Here is a 21,970-nt window from a genome sequence, read left to right as displayed (position 1 = left end):
AATACATTGTTGTTACACCGCAGAAGTGAAAGAAAGGAGACCTTGAGGTCGAATTTTCCACGTTGCTGATGCCGCTTACAACCACTGGATGCCTTACTTTTCTGCTTAACCACGCTATATCATCCAGCATCTCCTATCCCCATCAAAACAGAAGGCGCAAAAAGAATTGAAGAGATAAACGAGAATAATCTATAGTGTACAAAGGAAATGGGGGCAGATAAAGGAGCAGTTGGATTGTTTACTTGTGTTAATTTGGGAAATCATCAATTACCCGACAACATAAAATGCACAACAGAACTCGCAGAGGTTGGTAGTTCTGTATGTGGTTGTTCAAACATTGCTTTGACTGGAAACGCCCTCTCCAAACAGTGAGTGCGCTGCGCACCTGCCTCAATCCCCGGGGCAGAAGGGGAGCGGAAGGAGAGGGGACGCGCTGACGTCACTCCGTCGCGGGTGACCCGAAGGTGAAAGGTGAAAGGGGGCGGCGGCTCGGTTTCCTGGCTGTTGGACATGAAGCTCCTCTCCCAGCTCGGCAGCATGACGCAGGAGAGACACGCCTCTCGCCACCTCGGACATCTGTAACTGACGCAGCACTTCGGCCTCGGAGGACGAGAGTCGGTCGGTCGGTCGGTGAGTGAGTGAATGAGGGCGAACCCCCTCGGCCCTATGTCTCTTTCTGCTCGGCCTCAACATTGGCCCCTGCTGTGAGAAACCAGCAGCGGCTCCCAGCTTTGTTGGAAGGGGCGGACTGGCTGGCTGCGTGTCCCAGTGCTCAGGTCAGTGACAGACCTCACTCCTGACACTTCCCTGACTATGGCTGTGTCATGTCCTGTCAGCCTCCAGGAAGGACGCCGCCCCCGCGGTGATAGGAATGCGAAGATCTCCAGGCAGCTGTGTTTATATTGAAGTTTGTCCAGGCTCGTGTGTATGTTTCTGTTTAATTCTATAGCCTATTCATTTTGTTTTAAGCGCTCTCTAAGTTAACGACAAGAATGTCTTCTAAAATGAGGTAAAACTTGAAGATCACCAATGAGTATTACGAGCAAGGTGCTTGTTTGATTCTTTAAGGATAATGCGTCGATGAAGTTAATTGGAATCAAAGTCTACGTTAATTAGTTGAACTTTCATTTTCCAGTCATGTGTTCATAGATTCCCGACAGTGCAGCAGGAAGTCATTCTGCCCATCGAGTCTGCATTCACCTCCAAAAGAGCATCCTTCCCAGGCCCAAGCCCCTGTCCTATCCTCGTAATTCCACCTAACCTTTGAACACATTAAGGGGCAATTGAGCATGGCCAATCCACCTAACCTGCATATCTTTGGACTGGGGGAGGAAACTCATTGCTCACGGAGAATGTGCAAGCTCCACACAGACCGTCCTTCACCCAAGGACCGTATCGAATCTGGGTCCCTGGTGCTGTGAGGCAGCAGTGCTAACCAATGTTGTTGAGGGAGAATGGAGAGTTTTGGTACATACTTATGAGAAGTATCAACTAAAATAATTTGTATTTGTTCATGGAATCTGGATATTGCTGGGAAGTTCAGCATTTATTCCTTGCCCTTGAGAAGGTGGTGGTGAAACATGTTCTGGAAGCACTCCAGTTCATCTGGTTAAGATATACCCACAGTGCTATTAGGGAGTTCTGAGAAATTTGCACCAGTCCCAGTGAAGGATCGGTGATATAGTTCCAAGTCAGGAAGGTGTATAACTTGGGAAGGGAACTTGCAGGTTGTGGTTTTCCCATGCAACTGCTTCCCTTATTTTTCTGGATGGTAAATGTCTTGCAAGGTGCTGTCAAAGGACCCTTGGTGAGCTGCTGCATTGCACTTTTTAGGTACTGCACACCGCTGCCACTGTGCCAGTGGTGAAGCGAGTGAATGTTTAAGGTGGTAGATGGGGTGCCAGTAAAGTGGGTTGCTCTGTCCTAGATGATGCTCATCTTCTTGAGTGTTGTTGGAGCTGCACTCATCCAGGCAATTGGAGAGTATTCTATCATGTACCTGACTTGTACGTTGTTGATCGTGGACAGACTAAGGAACCAGGAGTTTAATTATTGCAGAATTACCAGCTTCTGACATACCTCTTGTTGCCAAGTTTCAAAGATCAAATTGCATAATGATTATTAATTACAATCCCGGCTCATTCATTTAAAGACACTGTGGGAACTTTTAGATTATCCCTCCACCACTTCTATGGCAATGTGGCACAAAGCAGCATGGTGGCACTGCTGTCTCACAGTGCCAGAGACCCAGGTTCAATTCCGACCTCTGGTGTCTGTGGAGTTTTCACATTCTCCCCATGTCTGTGGGCTTCTTCCCATAGTCCAAAGATGTGCAGGTTAGGTGGATTGGCTATGCTAAATTTCCCCAAGGTGGGGGTTACGGGGATAGGATGGGGGATTGGACTGGGGTAGGTTGCACTATCAGAGGGCAGGTGCAGACTCGATGATCTGAATGCCGGCTTCCTGCAGTGCAGGGATTCTATGACTCGGCAAAATGGTTATATTATCACCTGCAGAGTAGACTGACCCCATGTTCAAAGAGAAGCAAAGAATGGTGGTATTTCAGAATTCAAGACCAGTCAGGTTGTGCATGATATTCATGAAAAGGTCTGATTCAGTAAAAGAAGTAAAGTTGCCATAGTCCCAGATGACCATAGGCTGCTTTCACCTTTTGAGGGGCAGAGCTGACTGGTGGTGATTTAACCTGAGGATTGCCACACCTCAGGTGAGAGGCAAGGTTGAGAAGGCGAGGCCTTCATGAACAACCTCAGCCAGTATGGGGATTGAAACAGTGCTCTGCATCACAAACCATCTGTCCAGCCAACTGAACTAAACTGGTACTGATTTAGTACTCTGTCACAGACATACATTTCCTACCATCTGCCGCTTGAAATCGATAATGAAATCTTCAAATTCCACCGTTTTGCCACCTGACTGAGAAGGATGCATATCGATTAGCCTGTATTGGAAATATAGATGAAACGCCGATGAACTTTGACATACCAGCAAACCAGACTGTTATCAAGATTGATGAAATTAGACCAGGAGGACTATGCAAAGGAAAAGGTTTGCTCATCTGGGACATGTTCAAATCCTACCTTGTCAACAGTGTCTTGTGTAGTGCAAGATCAGCCAATGCCAATGTGGCATTCCCGACAATCTTGCAGATGTTGTTCAGCCCTTGGATGTTGGAAGGCGTGATAGTGGAAATATGTGATCACCTTCACTAGCAACATTGTACCAGTGGATCATAGATATGTGGATTGAACCTGATCCCAATATTATCAAAAAAATCATTACTGGAATGTTGAATGCGTTTGATGGCACCAAAGGCAATTTCTTGTGGAATGATAATGCTGAAGTTCTGGTACTACTGATAATGAGGAAGATCCAAATAATATGCAGCCAGGCTATTGGGATGATTGTTTGGTGATTCAGATACTGATTGGTGATTTTGAGTTTTAGTGTGAAGCGTTGTCACATACATTATGGCATATATTTATATTGTATTGGATGAAATCTATGGTACATAGTTCATAATCTTATAAAAATAAATGCTGAATTAATATTAGTCCTTTAGTCCATTGCAGCGGTCTCTTTTTTTTTTTTTTGGATCCAAATCAAGCATGCACGTCAGTCTCTCAAAAACATTACCCATGTGAAAGACGATCCCACAATTTTGGTCAAAGAAATCCGTCTGAAATTCAACTTTGACATGAGTAACACCCCTGACTCCTCAAAGTCTGTCCACCATTCTCAAGGCACATGTCAGCAGTGTGATGGAATATTCTACTCTCCACTTGCCTCGATGCCATCCAGGACAAAGCAGCCCACTTGCTTGGCACCCCATTCCCCACTCTCTCTTTCACTCTCTCCACCACAGATGCACAAAGATGGCAGTGTCTGCCATCTATAAGGTGCACTCTGGCAACTCCCTAAGGCTTCTTCAACAGCACCTTCTAAACCTGTGACCTCTACCACCTAGAACAGGCATTTTCAAAGTGGGCGGGCGGCTGTTGGGGTCTCACAGAGCCGTCCATCGAGGCGTTTCCGATCGCATGAATTCACACACAACAGTCACAGCAGCCAGCTTTTAACAATGCAGGCTGCGAGCAGCTTTGAAAATGACGGCCGCGACCAGATTTTTAAAAATGCGGACGTACTGCGCATGCATGCCCGCTCATCAGTGCGCATGTGCGACACCCAGCGAGAAGCACTGCCTCTTCCTGACGTCGGCGCACTGATGCAGGAGAAGATATTTTTAAATTCAATGTTATCTTCCTTCCTGAAGTGAGGCAGGTCACGCACCCTGAACGCTGACGTCATGTGCTTTGGGCGCGATTGCAATTCCTCCATTTTTGTCAGCGTCAAACAAATAAAATTTAAAATGAATCGTTTTGTTATAAGGAAGAGAGGGCCAGAGATGCAAACAGGCCAGGATCTCTCAACTCAACTGTTGGAGAGAGTGGCTCGGGGGTATCCACAACAGGACAAAGCAGTGGTGGTGTGAGCTGTTCAGGAGGGTCCACCACATGACGAAGCAGTGCTGGTGTGAGCTCCAGGGCCTCTGGTGAACAGCCCATTAAGAAGAAGCTGAAATCAGGCACAAATCAGTATAAAGATGATTTTTTAAGGTATGGATTTATTAATTGTGCCAATGTTGGCCGGTGTGGGTCCCAAAGGTTGGTCGGTTGATAAAAATGGATCCCCGAAAAAACGTTTGAAAAACACTGACCTAAAAGGACAAGAGCAGCATATTTACGGAATACCACTGCCTGAAAATTCCCCTCCAAGTCACACACGACTCTGATTTGGGAATATATCACTGTTCCTTCTCTGCTACTGGCCAACGTCCTGACACTCCTTCCTACTAGCACCGCTGATGTACCCACACCACCTGGACTGTAGTGGTTGAGGAAGGCAGCTCACCACTGCCTCCATTGCCCTCTAATTCTCTGCCCTTGTACCTAACTAAGTCTCCTTTGAAAGCCCATCTGCTCCATCAGCCTTTCAGGAACAGCATTCCAGATCATAACCGGTCATGAGGTTTTCCTGTCACCTTTTAGTTTTTTCATCAACAACTGTAAATCGGTGTCCTCTGAGTGTCGACCATTCCACCAATGGGGGCAGTTTCTTTCTATCTACTCTGTCGCGATTCCTCATAATTTTGACCACCTGCATCAAATCTCTGGACCTTCTTTGCTCTAAGGAGAAGAAACCCAGCTTCTTCAATCTATGCTACTGGTGCCCCTCGCCCCAGAAACATTCTAGTTGAGCTCTTCTGCATCCTCCCTAAGGCCTTCACATGCAATTTAAAGTGTGAAACCAGTTAAGACTGAACCAGTGTTTCATGAAGCCTCATCTCTTCCTTGCTTTTGTACTCTTGTGTAAGTAGTTAATAATGCCCTATTCTTGATCGAGGGAAGCTGAGGATTTTGATGTCGATCGTGGATTGGCGAACTTGGAGGGATTGAAGTCGTCAAAGAGGAAACGCTTGGCGCTTGGCTGCTATTGGTGGATCTACATGCTGGCCTAAACCTCTGGTTTAGGCCTAACGCCGATACAGTTTCACACCCAACGTACGAGCTATGGATGCAGCTGCATCCCGACCACCAGGCTGGGGAGTGCGAAACACTGTCCGAGTCACAGTGAAGAAAACGGAAGGAGAGTCACCTTTGGATCGGATACTCTTCGTGAAGCGGGTGCTGCTCGAGTGTTGTGGGTTTAAAGCAACAGAAATCTTCTGCTTGCAAAACTTCCCCAAGAATGGTTTCTTTGATGTCACCTTCAAGAGCGTCGCAGCGTGCATCAAATTCTTGAACGTCTTCAAGGAAAAAGGTAACCAGAGTCCCCTGTCGATCCTGACCGCGGAGCCTCTGTTTACGCTACCGGCGCAGCGAAATCGGGTTGTTACACTGCACACGTACAACCCCCACGTCCCTGTGTCTGATGTGCTCACGTTCCTCGCCAGGTACACTGAGCTGAAAAGTGACAGCGTGCAAGTGAAAGACACCTTCGGCATCTGGACAAGTGAGCACCAGGTCAAGGTGACCCTAAGAACGGACAGCAACGGAGCCATCCTGCATCCCCCCTCCAATTTCGCTATTGGAGTAAATCGTGGCTACCTCTACTACGTGGGACAGCCACGAGTATACCACACCTGTGGCAAAACGGGGCATGTTGCCGCAAACTGCAGTGTGACCTTCTGCAAAAACTGCAGGCAGGAGGGACACATGACTAAGGACTGCAAGGAAGACAAGTGCTGCAACCTGTGTGGGGAGGCCGGCCATCTTTACAGGGCCTGCCCGAAACGCGGGGCGACATGCGCTCAAATCATCAGCAGCGGAGTTAAAAAGGCAACCAGAGAGGAGGTGCATACACCCTCCACCGAAAAAGACACCACGGCTCCGAATGAGGAAAAGCAACAGAAGGGCCCCCAACAAAAAGAGGAGGCCCCAGCACCTCCTGACAACCCAACCCCAGCCCCATCTGATGAGGAACACTCAATGGAAGAGGAAGAGGATGGGACAAAGAATAAAGAGCCCTGGGAAACAGTGAACAGGGACAAACGAAAGAGAAAACAAAAAAACAAACTGAAGAACCCCCCGAGGGGTAGTGGCAAAAAGCGACACCTCTCAGCCGGCGCACTTAGCGCCGACACCTCATCCGATGAGGGAAAACAGGACAAGAATCGGCCTCAAATAAAGAGGCAAAGCACCAACGTGGAACGGAAGGCACAGACCCCCCAGACCACCGACCGGGAAGAAAACAAGGTCACAGACCAACCCCCGATAGCAACGAGCAGCAACAACCCAGGTGAAGACCGGCCTGCAACCCCAACACCTACTGACTGCCACGACGAACCCCAGGGCTACACCACCCCCCCCAATGCATCTGCATCAAAACCACGGGGCCAGTACGGACCAGAACAGCTTTCTCAGCCCTGCAACTGTGCTAAAGTTTGCGAGCACCACCGGCATGCTGGGGAAACATTCAACAGCTGGAACAGCCAACTGTATAGACTCTGGACTCTTGAGACTGGTAAATCTACCTTTTTATAATGGGTTTAAAAATTGCATCCATAAATGTGCGAAGCATCAAAGATACTTTGCGGTGTGTAGCCACACTCAACTATTTGGCAAAGGTAAAAGCTGACCTACTGTTCCTGCAGGAGTGCGGAATTCCGCACCTCAGCAACTACAGGCGCTGGTCGAGCTGGTGGTCCCACGGGCCATCCATCTGGTCAGGAGGAAACGACTGCCGCTCCTCCGGCCTGGGTATTCTGCTGCGGGGAGGCAACTTCACCATCTCCGACGTTAAGGAGGTGGTGGGCGGGCGCCTCCTCGTAGCAGACGTGAAATACAAAAACACCCCTCTCAGACTTATTAATGTGTACGCCCCGGCCGTAAAAAGTGAGCGGCTGGCAGTCCTTCAGCAACTCCCACTGCTGTTGGCCACCTCCAAGCCGGTCATCCTGGGTGGTGACTTCAACTGCATCATCGATGCGGCTGGACGATCCAGCAAAGCCGACAGCAAACTAGACGCTACGTCCAGACTCCTGATGGAAACGGTAAAAGACGCCAAGCTGCTCGACGTCTGCAGCAACCCTGCAGACGGCGCGCAGCATAGATACACATGGTCACGGCCAGACGGGTCCGTCCGCTCCAGGATAGACTTCTTTTTTGTGTCCCGAGTTTTCACGGTCAGGTCCACCGACGTAACGCCGGTGTTCTTCTCTGACCACTGCCTCCTACTGGCCGACTGCCACCTGCAGGAAGACCAGGGGGTAGGCAGGGGGACGTGGAAGCTAAATGTAAAACTGCTGACCCCTGAGAACATCGAGGAACTCAGGAGGGATTACAAAGGTTGGAGAACCGTGAAACCCCTCTTTGAGGCCCCACACCTCTGGTGGGAAGCAATCAAGGGGAATATCAAGAGGTTTTTCATCCTCAAGGGCGTTCAAAAGGTGAGAGAGAGACGAGGGGTCATGTCCAGGCTCCAGAAAAGTATGCAAAATTTGCTCCAGCTGCAGTCGATGGGGGTGGATGTCAAGGAGGATCTCCAAGAGGTGAAGAGCCAGCAAGCCTCGCTCTACACCTCGGAGGCCTCCAAGGTTATCTTCCGTTCCAGAGTCCGCTCCGTGGAGCAGGACGAAAAGTGCTCACGCTTCTTCTTCCAAAAGGTGCACAGAGACACCTCTGTGATCAGCAGCCTGAAGGAAGAAGATGGCTCTGAAAAGTCATCGCAGTCTGACATCCTGAGGATCAGCCAATCCTTTTATGCCGGACTGTATGACCTGAAGCCAACAGATAGCACTGTTTCCCAGACCTTCCTGTCGACTATCACGGAGGTCATAGGCGACAGCGAGCTGGAAAACCTGGACAAACCACTAACTCTGGACGAGCTGACAAAGGCCGCCAAGTCCTTCGAGACGAGTAAAACTCCCGGAAGCGACGGCTTACCGGTTGAGTTGTATTCGGCTCTGTGGGACTGGATGGGCCCAGACCTGCTGGAAGTGTACGAGAGTATGCTTCTGGAAGGCAGCATGTCAGAGTCCATGAGGAAAGGCATCATCACCCTCATCTACAAGCAGAAGGGGGAAAGGGAAGAAATTCGAAATTGGCGACCCATTTCACTGTTGAATGTGGACTACAAAATTCTAGCAAAGGTCATCGCCAATCGGGTCAGGTCTGCTCTGGAGTCGGTGATCCACCCTGACCAGACCTGTGCTGTACCCGGCAGGAAGATCTCTGATAGCCTCGCGCTACTCAGGGATACGATCGCCTACGTGCAGGACAGGGGGGTGGACACTTGCCTCATCAGCCTTGACCAGGAGAAGGCTTTTGACAGAATATCGCACACCTACATGATGGATGTGCTCTCCAAAATGGGGTTTGGGGAGGGAATTCGCAATTGGATCAAACTGCTCTACACAAACATCTATAGCGCAGTCTCAATCAATGGGTGGGAATCAGAAAAGTTCCAGATCAAATCTGGAGTCAGGCAGGGCTGCCCTCTCTCCTCTGCCCTTTTTGTGTGCTGCATAGAACCTTTTGCCGAGTCCATCAGGAAGGATCCTGGTATAAGAGGAGGGACGATCCCAGGCAGTGGAGGCATGCAAGTCAAGGCCTCCCTGTACATGGACGACGTTGCCGTCTTCTGCTCGGATCCTGCGTCTGTACGCAGGCTCTTGACCACCTGCGACCAGTTTGAACTGGCCTCGGGAGCCAAGGTAAACCGTGGCAAGAGCGAGGCCATGTTCTTTGGGAACTGGGCCGACCGGTCCTTTGTCCCCTTCACTGTCAGGTCAGATTACCTGAAGGTGCTGGGGATATGGTTCGGAGCTGCTGGGGTGTGCACCAAAAACTGGGAGGAGCGCATAGGAAAGGTAAGATAGAAACTGGGCTGGTGGGAGCAACGCTCCCTCTCCATTGCGGGCAAAACCCTGGTCATCAGGTGTGAGGTACTCTCGATGTTACTGCACGTGGCGAAGGTCTGGCCCATAACCCGACCCTACGCCACAGCAGTCACCCGGGCCATCTTCAAATTTATCTGGCGATCCAAGATGGACCGTGTCCGAAGGGACACCATGTACAAACCTCTGGAGAAGGGAGGGCGGAACGTACCCAACGCCTCCCTCATCCTGTTGGCCACCTTTGTGTCCAGCTGCATCAAGCTGTGCGTGGACCCCCAGTATGCAAACACCAAGTGTCACTACATACTGAGGTTCTACCTGTCCCCGGTGTTACGAAGGATGGGCCTGGCCTCATTGCTGCGGAACGCTCCAAGTAGTTGGACCGTACCGTACCACCTGTCCTTCGTGGAAAAGTTTTTGAAGAAAAGCACCTTTGACCACAAGGCAATGAAGCAGTGGTCAGCACGTAATGTCCTCGAGGCCCTCAGGGAAAAGGAGACCGTGGAGGACGTTGGATGGTTCCCTGAGCAGACTGCCAGAGTCATCTGGCAGAACGCCTCATCACCAGAACTTTCAAACAAGCACCAAGACCTAGCTTGGCTGGTGGTGAGAAAGGCCCTCCCTGTCAGATTCTTCATGCACACCCGAAGGCTCTGCACCAATGCACGCTGCCCTCGGAGTGGCTGTGGGGGAAATGAGACGGTCACACACCTCCTTGTGGAATGTGCCTTTGCAAAGAAGGTCTGGAGAGAGATGCAGTGGTATTTGTCAAGGTTTATCCCAAACAGATCTGTGACACAGGACTCTGTGCTCTACGGACTGTTTCCAGGGACACACACCGAGACAAATATCAACTGCTGCTGGAAGGTCATCAACTCGGTAAAAGACGCTCTTTGGACTGCCCGAAACTTGCTGATCTTCCAGTGCAAAGAATTGTCCTCGACCGAGTGTTGCAGACTGGCACATTCCAAGGTCCAGGACTACGTGCTGAGGGACGCACTCAAGCTTGGGGCAGCTGCCGCCAAGGCGCAATGGGGAAAGACCACTGTGTAAAGTCTTTCCAGCAAATGTACACCGAGGGGCGGGTAACAGTGTAAAGCCCCCTCGGTCTGGGCAACCAACACTCCAATGTATAAAACAAACATGCCACTGTAAATATTTAAGAAGGAATTGTAATGTAAAGAGTGATATGTGTACGACAATATCAAAATTGAATGAAAGAAAGTCAAGGCAACATGTAACTCTGCCGGGAATGTACAGTCAAGACAATTTGAAATGTTTCTGTAATGCTCATGATAAATTTTTATGAATAAAGTATATTTTTTTGAAAAAAAATAAAAAATAAAAAAAATAATGCCCTATTCTTGGACTGATTTGATGTTTTAAGTGACTATTTAATTAATCGATGGTTGGCTTGATTTGATTTATGCCAATTATTTAATTTCCCAATAGCAGGTACCTGTGAAGACTGATTTAAAACAATTCTTGGCTGAAATGGGATTTGGAGGCTCAAATTAAATGTACTGATTTTTGTGGTTAAAATGATGCTGGCTCTGAAGCATATTTTTGGAGAATAAATTGTTTTTATTTGTCTGGTGGCTGAGGCCCTGTGGACATTTTGCAGGATGTAGTTATTTCCTCACCATTCAGCTCAAAAAGCAACTTTGCATAGATAAGTATCTGTTGGTGGTACTGCTGCAGTTAACACTGCTCCCTCACAGCACCAGGGACCCAGGTTCAATTTCTGCCTTGGAGTACTGTCTGTGTGGCCATTCTCGCGTGTCTGCGTGTGTTTCCTCTGGGTACTCCGATAGCCTTCTACAGTCCAAAAATGTGCAGGTTAATGGATTGGCCATGCTAAGTTACCACTTAGAGTTGTGGGGTTGCGTGTTGCAGGGAGGTTAGGGTGCTCTTTCAGAGGGTCGGTGCAGACTCTATGAACTGAATGGCCCCTTTCTGTCGTGTAGGGATTCTAGGATTTATCAAATAATTATAGAATGTTGCATCGTTGTACCATGAATATTCCACATAAACCACCTTATTTGTTTGCTTTCCATACTTTCATCTTCCTCTTTCATAATTTGCAATTAAATTCTGCTTTCATAATAACTACATTAAACATTATAAAATTTGTTTGTGAGAATGAACTCTGATAATTTAAAGAAACTCAGTGGCCCAGATGCCTATCTCTAACACCTAGAAGGGTAAGGGCAGCATATGTTTGGGAATATTGGCACCTGGAAATTCACCTCCAAGCCACACACCATCCTGACTTGGAACTATATTCTTGTTTCTTCACTTGTTCTTGGACGTAAGTCCTGGACCTCCCCTCCCTGCAGCACTGTGTGGTGTACCAGCAATAGATGGACAAAAGTGGCTCACCACCTGCTTCTCAAGGGTAATTAGGGGTGGGCATTAAATGCTAGTTTACCAAAAATGTCTACATCCCATTAAATAATTTTTTAATAAGTTCATTTTGCCCATTGGTTTTATGTTGGCTTTTTGCTGGAGGAATCTAAAACTACTCTTCTGCTTTGCACGATCAATAGTTCTAAATCTTCCTTTTCCCCAAAATATTTATCACATTATCCCGTTAGAAGATTCAGTGATTACTACCTCAAATACTTCCTGCAGGAAAGCATGCTATTCTTTAGCAACCCCATGTGTAAAGATATTTCTCCAACCTCATTCCTCATTGTCTTAGGGATAATTAAGTTGCTGACACCTTGCCATTGACTCTCCAACTAGAGGAAATAGTGTTCTCATTCATCATTTTTTAAGAAACTTTTATTAAACCCCTTGGTTGTCTGACCTCCAGTGAAAAGATCCCAGTATCCTGAGTCTCCTCCAAACTAACCCGAACATCATTCATCTAAATTTTATGTCAAAAAACGTTCTCTAATACTTTAATGTCCTTTCCAAAATCCACACTTACAGAGTGCTCCAAACTGTGAAATGATCACCCTTTTGTAGCCGTTCTTCATTATTTTATTGGACTTGTACTCTATGACCCCATTTATAAAATATCAAATTTTATCAGCCCTTTTTTTTAAGCTTTATCCATCTGCGCATGCGAGTTTAAGGAATTGGCTATTTGAACCCTTTTCTGTTCAATCAGTCTTCACTGTATTTCCATGGTGTGTCCTCCAGTTTTCTCAACTTATTGCCTTCCACCTATCCAAATTTAAATTGCATCTGTCTCCAATGTAGCCATTTCATTTAAATTGTCTGTATTCCTGAAGTCTCTTGTTGTCTTCCTGTTTGGTAGCCAGACTGACTACTTTTGTAATCTCACAATTTCAGGATTTTGTTCCTTCCATCCAAGCCCAACTTAGTTAAGAACAAAAGTGAACCAAACACTGATGTCTAGGTATACTACATCCAAAGTTCTTTAAGATATGAGGAGTAATAATTTCCCCAGCACTTTATTTTCAGTTTGCCAACTAGTGTTTTATCTGTTTTTCCACTTCATTCATATCTATGAACCTTTCTAACCTAATTCTTAAGGTACATTCTTGAACTCTTTATAAAAATCCGTAAATGCTACATATGCTTTATTTCCTTCTAATTTGGCCGCTCCTTCAAACAATTTAAATATGTCAACTATGGCTTTCCTTAACAAGTGTATGCAGGCTTTTGAAACAAAGCAGAAACTTAAAGGGAGGCATATGATAAAATTCAGAATAATACTGAATAAAATCACAAGGAATATAAAATGACCAGTGGGGAGGTGAAAAGGGAGACTTGGGAGAGCTCAAGGAGATGAAGAAAAGATAGACCATAATATAAATAGTAATGAATTTTACAATGATGGTGGCTAACATAAATTAACACATGCATTGCTGGTGTTATCTTTGATTATAGATTTGGAGACGTTCATTATTAGCATTAGACCCAATTGATAGCTGCTTCCATTCTTGAGCTAAAATGTTAGCCGTGACTGTCCTCTAGTCCAATGGCACAGTTTCCATGTTTGAAAAGCTTGAAAACTTGTGGCCAGAGTCTTTGTTATCTTAGTGCACACCCTAAGCTGTTTTATCAGAACTCTTGTGACTTTGGACCTTGAAGTATGCTAATTTTTTTTCAGTACTAGTTTATTCGCTGTTCTATGCTGATTGTTCCATGTAATCCTCTAGTGTACATACTTTCTTGCTTTCACCATTTCAAAAAAAACTGATGCAAAATATTTTTTATATTTTTCACATTCAGACATTCATCTGAATGGCCCATTTTAAAAAACATTTACAAAGGTCATTGGTATTTGTAGTTGCTTAATGGTACATAGAACTTGAGTATAGCTGAAAAAAGACATGTCAAAGCTTTTCACCTTGCACTCATCAGGATACTTCGTAAAAATGACAGTTAAGGAGAAAACAACAATTTATACTATATGAGAAGAGAATACTGATGGTTGGCAAGTGGACTCTGGTGGTGGTGTTGGCATGGAGAATGGGTCACTTAGTTGTTTTGGTGAAACAGATGCAATGTGTAGATGTTCTTTCTGATTATTAAAATCTGGAGCTTGTGTATGCAAATGCACCACACTGCAAGCCTGATTAAAAATCTTAAATTGTTCTGGTGAAGCTAGTTGTTTCACACTGCTACTATGCATGGTATTTGCCACCAGCATAATGCTGCATTGAGCCAAAAAGACGTTCTTCCTATCACACAAATGACTATAGTGTCCACTCCCCATCCTACCCGCTGTTCACGGTCAGCAAAGTACAGACTGTGTCCAACTAGCCCATGCTTGAAAAACACAAATGTTCAACATTTGATGTGATTCTGCAATTGAATAACCATTACTGAATAATCCTCCATGTGCTAGGAATTACACTGACAACCAATTTAAGATTGTCAGTCAGGATCTCAAGTGTGGCACATTTGCATGTACTGGAAGCTACATTTTTGATACATGAGGCTCTTCTTTGCAGACAGAAAGAGCAAGTATACACATTGCACCTGTTTCAACTAAACAAATAAGTGACAGCCATTCGCTGATTCATTCCTCCGGGTCAAGTTGCCCTGTTTAAATTTCAAACAATGCTTGACCGCTATCTGCCAGTCAACTGGTGCATTCCCCTTGGCAACACCTCTACCAATCAGAGTCCACTTAAATACCAATTAGCATTTTCTACTCATACAGAATAACTTGTTGTTTTCCCTTTCCCCTCCTATTCTTGCAAAGTGTCCTGATGAATACAAGCCAAAAAGCTTTGATTACGAATTTGGAGAAGAAACGTAACAGAAGATGTGCAGGTTAGGTGGTTTGGCCATGTTAAATTGCCCCTTATGTCCAGTGATGTGCAGGTTAGGTGTGGTTGCAGGGGTAGGGTGGGAGCCTGGTTAGGGTGCTCTTTCAGAGGGTCAGTGCAGACTCGAGGGGCCGAATGGCCTCCTGCACTGGGGGGATTCTATGATTTTTTTTTCAAGCAGTTCTCATTCTTTCTTTATTATCTTTCTATCTACATTTTCACCTCCCCATTACATTTTTACATTCTTTATGGTTTTCTTCAATACCATTAGTTTGAGTGTTATGTGCCTCCCTTACTCATTTATTCTGTTTTTACACAGAACTTGCTGCTTTAATTACTTTTGGGAATACATTTATTTTGTAGTGCATCCATCTTCCAAAGATTTCTTGCAGATGATCATTGATCTCTATCCCAAATATCTTTACCTATTACATAGAGTACCATAGAATTTAGAGAGCAGAAGGAGATCATTTGGCACAAGTCTACAATCGGCCCTTGGAAAGAGCACCCTACCGAGGCCCACTCCTCCACCCTATCCGTGTTACCCAGTAACCCCCCACCTAACCTTTTGGACACGAAGGAGCAATTTATCATGGCCAATCCACCTAACCTGCACATCTTTGAACTGTGGGAGGAAACCCATGCAGACACGGGGCGTAAGTGCAAACTCCACACACACAGTCACCCGAGGCCGGAATTGAACCTGGGACCCTGGAGCTGTGAGGCAGCCGTGCTAACCACTGTTTTGAGTACTTTGCCTTTGGTATAAATCTTTCGAGTCTGGATATTTGGCTTCCATTATTGTTAACTTGTATTTTGTAACTAACACTTTGCTCAAACTGGCAGCAACTATGTTGTTATCTCCTCCAGCTGGAGCTGTTTCTTTCCTGAAGCTCTTTTCACTGAAGCTTTCTGACCGCCCAATGCCCATCTTGTCATCCGTGTTTCAGGAAGTAGTGTCCTACCTCAGCAATGTCAACAACTGCATCTTCAAAAACTTCTCTACTGTAGTTTAATATCAACTAGCTCATTATGATTGAACATGAATTCTAAGCAAATAAATCTGTTCGTTCAGCATATGCTGGTGTGAGGTAACAACAGAACACTATTTGGCTTTACAGCACGAAAAGTTATTGTCGAACAGATTACTGCTTTGCTAATCCGGGAGTGCCTTGTCCGATAGCGACATCAGCATGGATCAAATGCATTTGCTTCCAGAATCTGGAATTGGATGAATAACAAACAAAAATGACCTGATCAATGTAATATCATGTTGCTATCTTAATCTAATAGGAGCTTTCTTTAGTAATAGTTCTAATCTTATAAAGGCTAATAGCCAAGAATCACATTGTGAGTTCTGAAACATACTTGCATAATGAAAATGGCAGAACCTATTACAATAACAGCTTGCATTTATATAGCACCTTTAATACCGCATGTCTCAAGGTGTTCCACAGGAGTGATCTGAACAAAATGTGACGGAGCCACAAAAGGAGGTGTTATGAAAGGTCAGCGGTTTTAATGAACACCAAGGAAGGAAAGAGGGGAGAGGTTGAGGAAAGGAATTCCAGAAGTTAAGGCCGAGGCAGCTGCAGGCACAGGAATCCATTATCAAACAATGAGAGTTGGAATATGCAATGGGTCCAAATTGGAAGATCTCGAGAGGGTTCTGTAGGAGATTAAGATGGGGTTTGAGTGAGAAAATGGAGGAATTTTAAAACTTGGAGACGTCGTCAAACCTGAAGTTGATATAGGTCAGTTAACAGAAATGGTGAGGGAATGGGACTTTTGGCATGAGTTAGCATTCAGGCAACAATGTTTTGGATGAGTTCAAATTTATAGAGGCTAGGAAGTGGGAGGACAGCCAGGAAGAGATATTGGAATGGTTGAGTCTAGAGATAACACAGGCATGTCTGAGAGTTTCGGCAGCTGAAGAGCTGCTGCAGTGTCTAGGTTGTGCAGTGGAAATTGGAAGCCTTGTGGGCATTTTGGGTGATATATGAAAGGGTATATGCTGAAAGCTCAACTCTCCTAATTCCGTAATTGCATTGTAACATAGGTTTTAAAAACCCAACTTGTCTCTTGGGTGCCCTCCAATTGTACTAACAAAGTACACAAGTTAGTTTGGAATAACGTTATTTCATCAGCGTTTTTTCATCAGCATGGCTAGCATTCAATTAACTGTTGTATTCTGATAAATGTGCCAAACAATAACTTGAATGGCAAAGCAACAATATTAACTTGCATTTTTTCCCAATGCATTTAACATAGAAAAAAAACTCCAAAGTATTTCACAGAGATATGCGAGTACCAACCCAAACAAACTGATATCGGCAAAGTTGAGGAAATCCTAAGCAAAGCAACAGGAGGGTCTTCATGTCATGCCTTAAAGGTAGAAAGATTTAGATAGATTCAGAAGCACAGGGAAGGTTGTAGGGCTAGGCGAGATGAGGGGAAAATCATGAAAGGATTTTATCTTAATTTGAGAGCTTTAAATTTGAGGCAGTCAATGAAAAAAAAATACCATGATCAGAGGGGCTTGGTAAATATGGGCAGCAGAACTTTGCATATATAATTTTATGAAGTTTAGAAGTTGGTCTGGATTTTGGGTTCGACATGAAAGATGGACATAAAATTTTAATGAAAAAGTTTAAAAAGTTGTATTTGTATAGTGCTTATCACCACCACCAGCTCAAAGTATTTTACATCCAGTTAAGTAGTTTTGAAGTGTAGTCATTGTTGTAATGTTGCACATAGCAAACTCCCCCAAACAGCAATGTGATGGTGAGCAGAAAATCTGTTGTTTTGTATTGACGATGGATAACTCTACTCCTGCTCTTCAAAATACTGCAGTGGGATGTTTTGCATCCACTTGAACAAGCAGGTGGGGAGCTTGGCTTAATGCCTCATATGAAAACCAGCACCTCCACCAATGCAGCACTCCCACAGTTCTGTACTGGAATATCAACCTTGATTTTTGTGCTCAAATCCTGGAATAGAACATGAACACAGAACCTTGTGACTCAAAGTGAGAATGCTAAAGAAGCCAGGGTTTGAGATTCGACCATAATGATGCCAAAATAGGAGTAATGAACTGCCACAAAGGATTTGAGTTGACGGGCATAGATAATAAACAGATGTTTGGCAGGTGCATTTCAGTGCACTATAATGGGCTGGGCTGGATTGGAGACTAGGTGCTGACGCTGGCGTGGGAACTGTGGCGTTTTATGACAGAAAAATCGTCGCCGAACCCTCAACGATCCTGAGACTGGTGAGGGGCTAGCAGCTGTGCTGAATAAAGCTCCCAGATATAAACACCTGGAGAATGGCCGGGTCAGTGGCGATGTATGCGCACGGCGATGATTTGCAACGGTCGCGCCTTAAAACATGGCGCCGGCCGTGTGCAGACCCGACCTGCCAAATACTGGCCACCCCCCACCAGTCCTCCCAACCCTCACGGAAGTCCCCCTGGCCAGCAGCACAGCTCCCGGCCAACTGTGGCGGCGCTGGACACAGTTCACAGCCGCCGCACTGGGTTCCCGACCGCTGAGACCACCAGTGAACCATGCCGTCGGGAACTCGGCCCATTGGCGGTGGTGAATTGCGGAGGCCCCAGAGAATAGAGGGTCAGGCCCGCTAATGATATACCAACAGTACTTTATCGGCGAGCGACGCATTTGCGCCATTTTCAGAGTGTCGGAGGATCCCGATTTGGCGTCAAACCGGCGCCTACCGCGATTTTGCCTCCACCGAATCATATTTCGCGATTTCTGTGAATCACGTCCAATGTGTTAGGCTCATCATTTTCATTATTACTGTTCTATTAGTTCAGTGGAAGAACAAGGTGATCTAGGAGCACTGATACATAAATCTTTTAAAAGTGATTGAACGTGGCTTTTTTTTAAAAAAAACACTGAGAAGGCAAATGGGACTTTGGGGATTATACCCAAGCAAAAGCAGAGAGAACATTCTGTCCGTATTAAATGATATTTAGATTAGATTAAGCTAGGTTACTGTGTGTAGCTTTGACCTCGCTTTGAACGTGCAGCACAGTAACAAGCCTGGCCCAATTAACCCAAACTGGTATTTGTACTCCATATGACTGTCCTCCCATTGCATCTACCACTTTTTAGCCTATCTTTCTCACCCCATTTTTCACATGCACTGCTCTATTTTCCTTTTGAAAGCACCTAAACGAGTTCCAAATTCTGTCTGAGGAATCTCTCCCTATTGGACTTATTAGTAACTGCCACGTATTTATGGGCCCTAGTTTTGGATTCTCCCACAAGTGAAAGTATTTCCTCCGCATGTACCCAATCCAACCTATTCGGAATTTTAAAGACCTCTCAGATCACCAAATTCTTCACTTTTCAAAAGTAAAAACAATTGCTGCTCTTCTGGCACTGATCTTGCAAATCCTTTTTGCTTTTCTCCAGTCTTTCTGTGTCCTTTTCTTTTTAGCATGGGGAACACAACAGTGCACAGTATCCCAAATGCTAAAGCCAATGCAACATATTTAACCAGGGATAAAAGGGCAGCGTTAGTAGGGCTGTATTCTCTCGCGCTTGATTGAATAAGATTTAACATGAACAGACAAGGTGAACAAAAATGATTTCCATTGTGACCAATTAAAATTTTGAGGCCAAGATAAGCACCGGGATAGCGGAGGAAATTGAGTGACACTTTTTAATGTAGAGTTATTAGAATGTGGACCGGTTTGTCACAAGTTGTGAGCAATGCTAGTGAGAGTGTATGCGGCGAAAGAGGGAAAGTGGAATTGTATGAAATCAGCCTCTGTGGGACCTAAATTTGGTACAAGCAAGAAGGGAACCTTCTTTGTTAATGTTTCCAAGATCGTCCTGTGAGGTGGAGCTAATCAGAATTTTTTTAGAATTGAAGTAGGCGATAAAATGTTGAATTAAACGAGGCATTTACATAAAAATGGTTGAAGCCTTTATGTAACTGAGTGATTTTTTTTGCATCATGATAAAAGGCTGGAGAAAATATCTAAATGGGCCCTGTACATGAATCCCAACCGCAAAGTAGGCTGAATTATTTCTCCTTGTTTCCGTTTTTGAAACAACAGTTATTTATATGAAACGTTGTGTGTTTTCTTGTGAGAAGATACTACCTGCAACAAATTTAGTACTTTTTATATTGTGTTTGACAAATAGCTTGTGCAGATCAACAGGAGGCAGCTTCTGCCAACACTGGTGGGATTCTATGAAGGTATGAGCATGGAAGGACCGTATCTGGAAGATGATATCTCTATACTGAACCACGAAGAAGCAAGCCCTGAAGTAACACATCTTAGGCTAAGCCCTATTGCAACCTCTTCAGGTGATGAGTCGGTTGCTTCCCACTTTGCACTTGTCACAGCCTATGAAGACATCAAAAAACGACTGAAGGAAACCGAATGTGAAAATTCTTTCCTGAAGAGAAAATCCCGGTTACTAGAAGAGAGGGTAATGTTTTTTATTAAACTGTGCATTATAATCTTTTTCTTCAGAGTTGTTAATCATTCAAAATTTATGCCCCCCCCCCCCCCCCCCCCCAAAGCCCGCAACCAGCCTGAATATTACACTCTCCCAGTGGGGTTCAACATGAAATAATACACATTGCCGCTGGAACCTCTCAGTAATGTTACATTGGGGCAGGTGAGGCCTCGGACGGGACGATCCCCTTGCCCCAATTGTGGAGCTTGAGTGGCGATTATTGACAACTTAAGGCCTTTTCCCGCTCAGCCTCAATTTTTAGGCTGGTGGGAGGGAAGTGTTGCAGGAGATCGGGGAAGCCCAAAACCAGCCTCTGGTGGGGAGGGGTGCACCTCCATTGGAAGTACCTTTTAAACTTTGGGCACCTCTCCCTTAAGGTTCAGTAACCACTGAATCCCCATCCCCACTCTTGGCCTCTTCCTTCACCCCATCCCCTACTGTCCAGCTGAGACCCCGAAACGTCCCTGTTCCTGGAATCCTGGGACGTTGGCTCTGGCGACTGCATGAGGTCCCATTCCTATTTACTGCAGCTTCTGGAGCTGCAGCGACTAGAATGCTGCCGGCCAATCTGATTGGCTGGCAGCTCTCTAAGACAGGATTTCCTCCTGAGTGAGGGACAGAGTCCAGCTTGCAGCCAATTTGCACTCATTGGAGCATGAAAGGGCTGCGAGGCAGACCGTGTCAGTGCAGTGTGTTCCATGCTGACTCTTTGGATAGCGTATCAAGAAACCCCGCCTGAAAATCTTGTCTGTGTCGCTCTGTGTCTCTTTTGACAAATATTAAAAAGGGTGTACAGTCCATTAAACTGAGTAACCAGAAAGGTCATGTGGGATTCAATCTTACAAGTTTGCTAGTTTCCATTTATATAGACATACAGCAATTTCATTTCCTCCTTTTATATGTAAAATGATCATTTTGTTTTTAATGCTAAATGACATCTGACATAAGTTTCCTTAAGAGTAACTATGGATTGAGTCAATCTGAAATCCGCTTTAATGTATTTTTTTTCTAATTTACTAAGCTGTAAGTGACAAATAGACTAGTTTATTTGCTGTTGCTGATGGACCTGAAATACATATCTATGATGAAAATTATTTAGATGGAATGAATGTTTATATCATTATCTTCAAACTAAACTAATCAATTTATGGATTGTGATATGTAATTTGCAGTGCTTTTGCTGGAAGCATTTTCATTTATGCATATCAAGAATAGAATGTGGAAAAGTCTGTTTGGCCTATTATTGCATCTTCCATGGGCAATGCACATTCTACCTTCTCATGAATTTACAATTTTATTTTCTGGAAGGAAAGTTCTGCATAATTACTACTTGATCCTCAGAGGTTATTAATACACGGTACATCTATCCTTGCACTTTAATATTTGACAATAGGCCTCGGCCTTCCATAAAGCATTTTTGTTCTTGTTTATTCCTTCCCCAACAATCTAAGCACTGCATTCCCATGAAACCATCATGAATCATTACATTCCTGATGTATCAAATCATTGGACTGAGGCCATTTCAAATTGGACAAGTACTGTTAACCTATTAACTGCAATTTAAAGGCATCACAGATCTATATTTAATTTGGGAACTTTTGGACCTGTTCAGGTGTGTGCGGCTCCGAGTTTGCTCCACATACCCATTCTGCAGTAGTGTAAACTTTTATTTCTCTTCACGATGAAAGCTTCTCTCCTTTGCAAAAAATATCTATAAGAATGCATCTTTGATGTAGAAAAAGAAAGATAAATATCAGTGGGAATACTTGTGAAGAAAAGGGACAAAATAAAGCAAATTAAGTCTC

General features: G+C 45.0%; 1 protein-coding gene across 6 annotated transcripts in view; it reads left to right on the top strand.

Moving 5' to 3' along the window:
- Nucleotides 1-479: 479 nt before the first annotated feature.
- The window catches only part of azi2 (5-azacytidine induced 2), a 127,300-nt gene continuing 105,809 nt past the window's right edge, over nucleotides 480-21,970 (top strand). The window contains exons 1-2 of one of the 6 annotated variants that reach the window (XM_072509355.1): nucleotides 480-626; nucleotides 19,845-20,135. In XM_072509355.1, coding sequence (XP_072365456.1) covers nucleotides 19,902-20,135 — 234 coding nt within the window. In that variant the 5' untranslated portion in view covers nucleotides 480-626; nucleotides 19,845-19,901. Of the gene's footprint in view, nucleotides 777-811; nucleotides 926-19,844; nucleotides 20,136-21,970 lie in introns of those variants that run through there. The other 5 variants (XM_072509353.1, XM_072509354.1, XM_072509357.1 and 2 more) reach the window with 5 other exon arrangements.

Source organism: Scyliorhinus torazame, chromosome 6, assembly GCF_047496885.1.
Source record: "Scyliorhinus torazame isolate Kashiwa2021f chromosome 6, sScyTor2.1, whole genome shotgun sequence".
In the NCBI taxonomy this organism is placed as follows: domain Eukaryota; kingdom Metazoa; phylum Chordata; class Chondrichthyes; order Carcharhiniformes; family Scyliorhinidae; genus Scyliorhinus; species Scyliorhinus torazame.
This window is presented reverse-complemented; position numbering and strand designations above follow the sequence as displayed.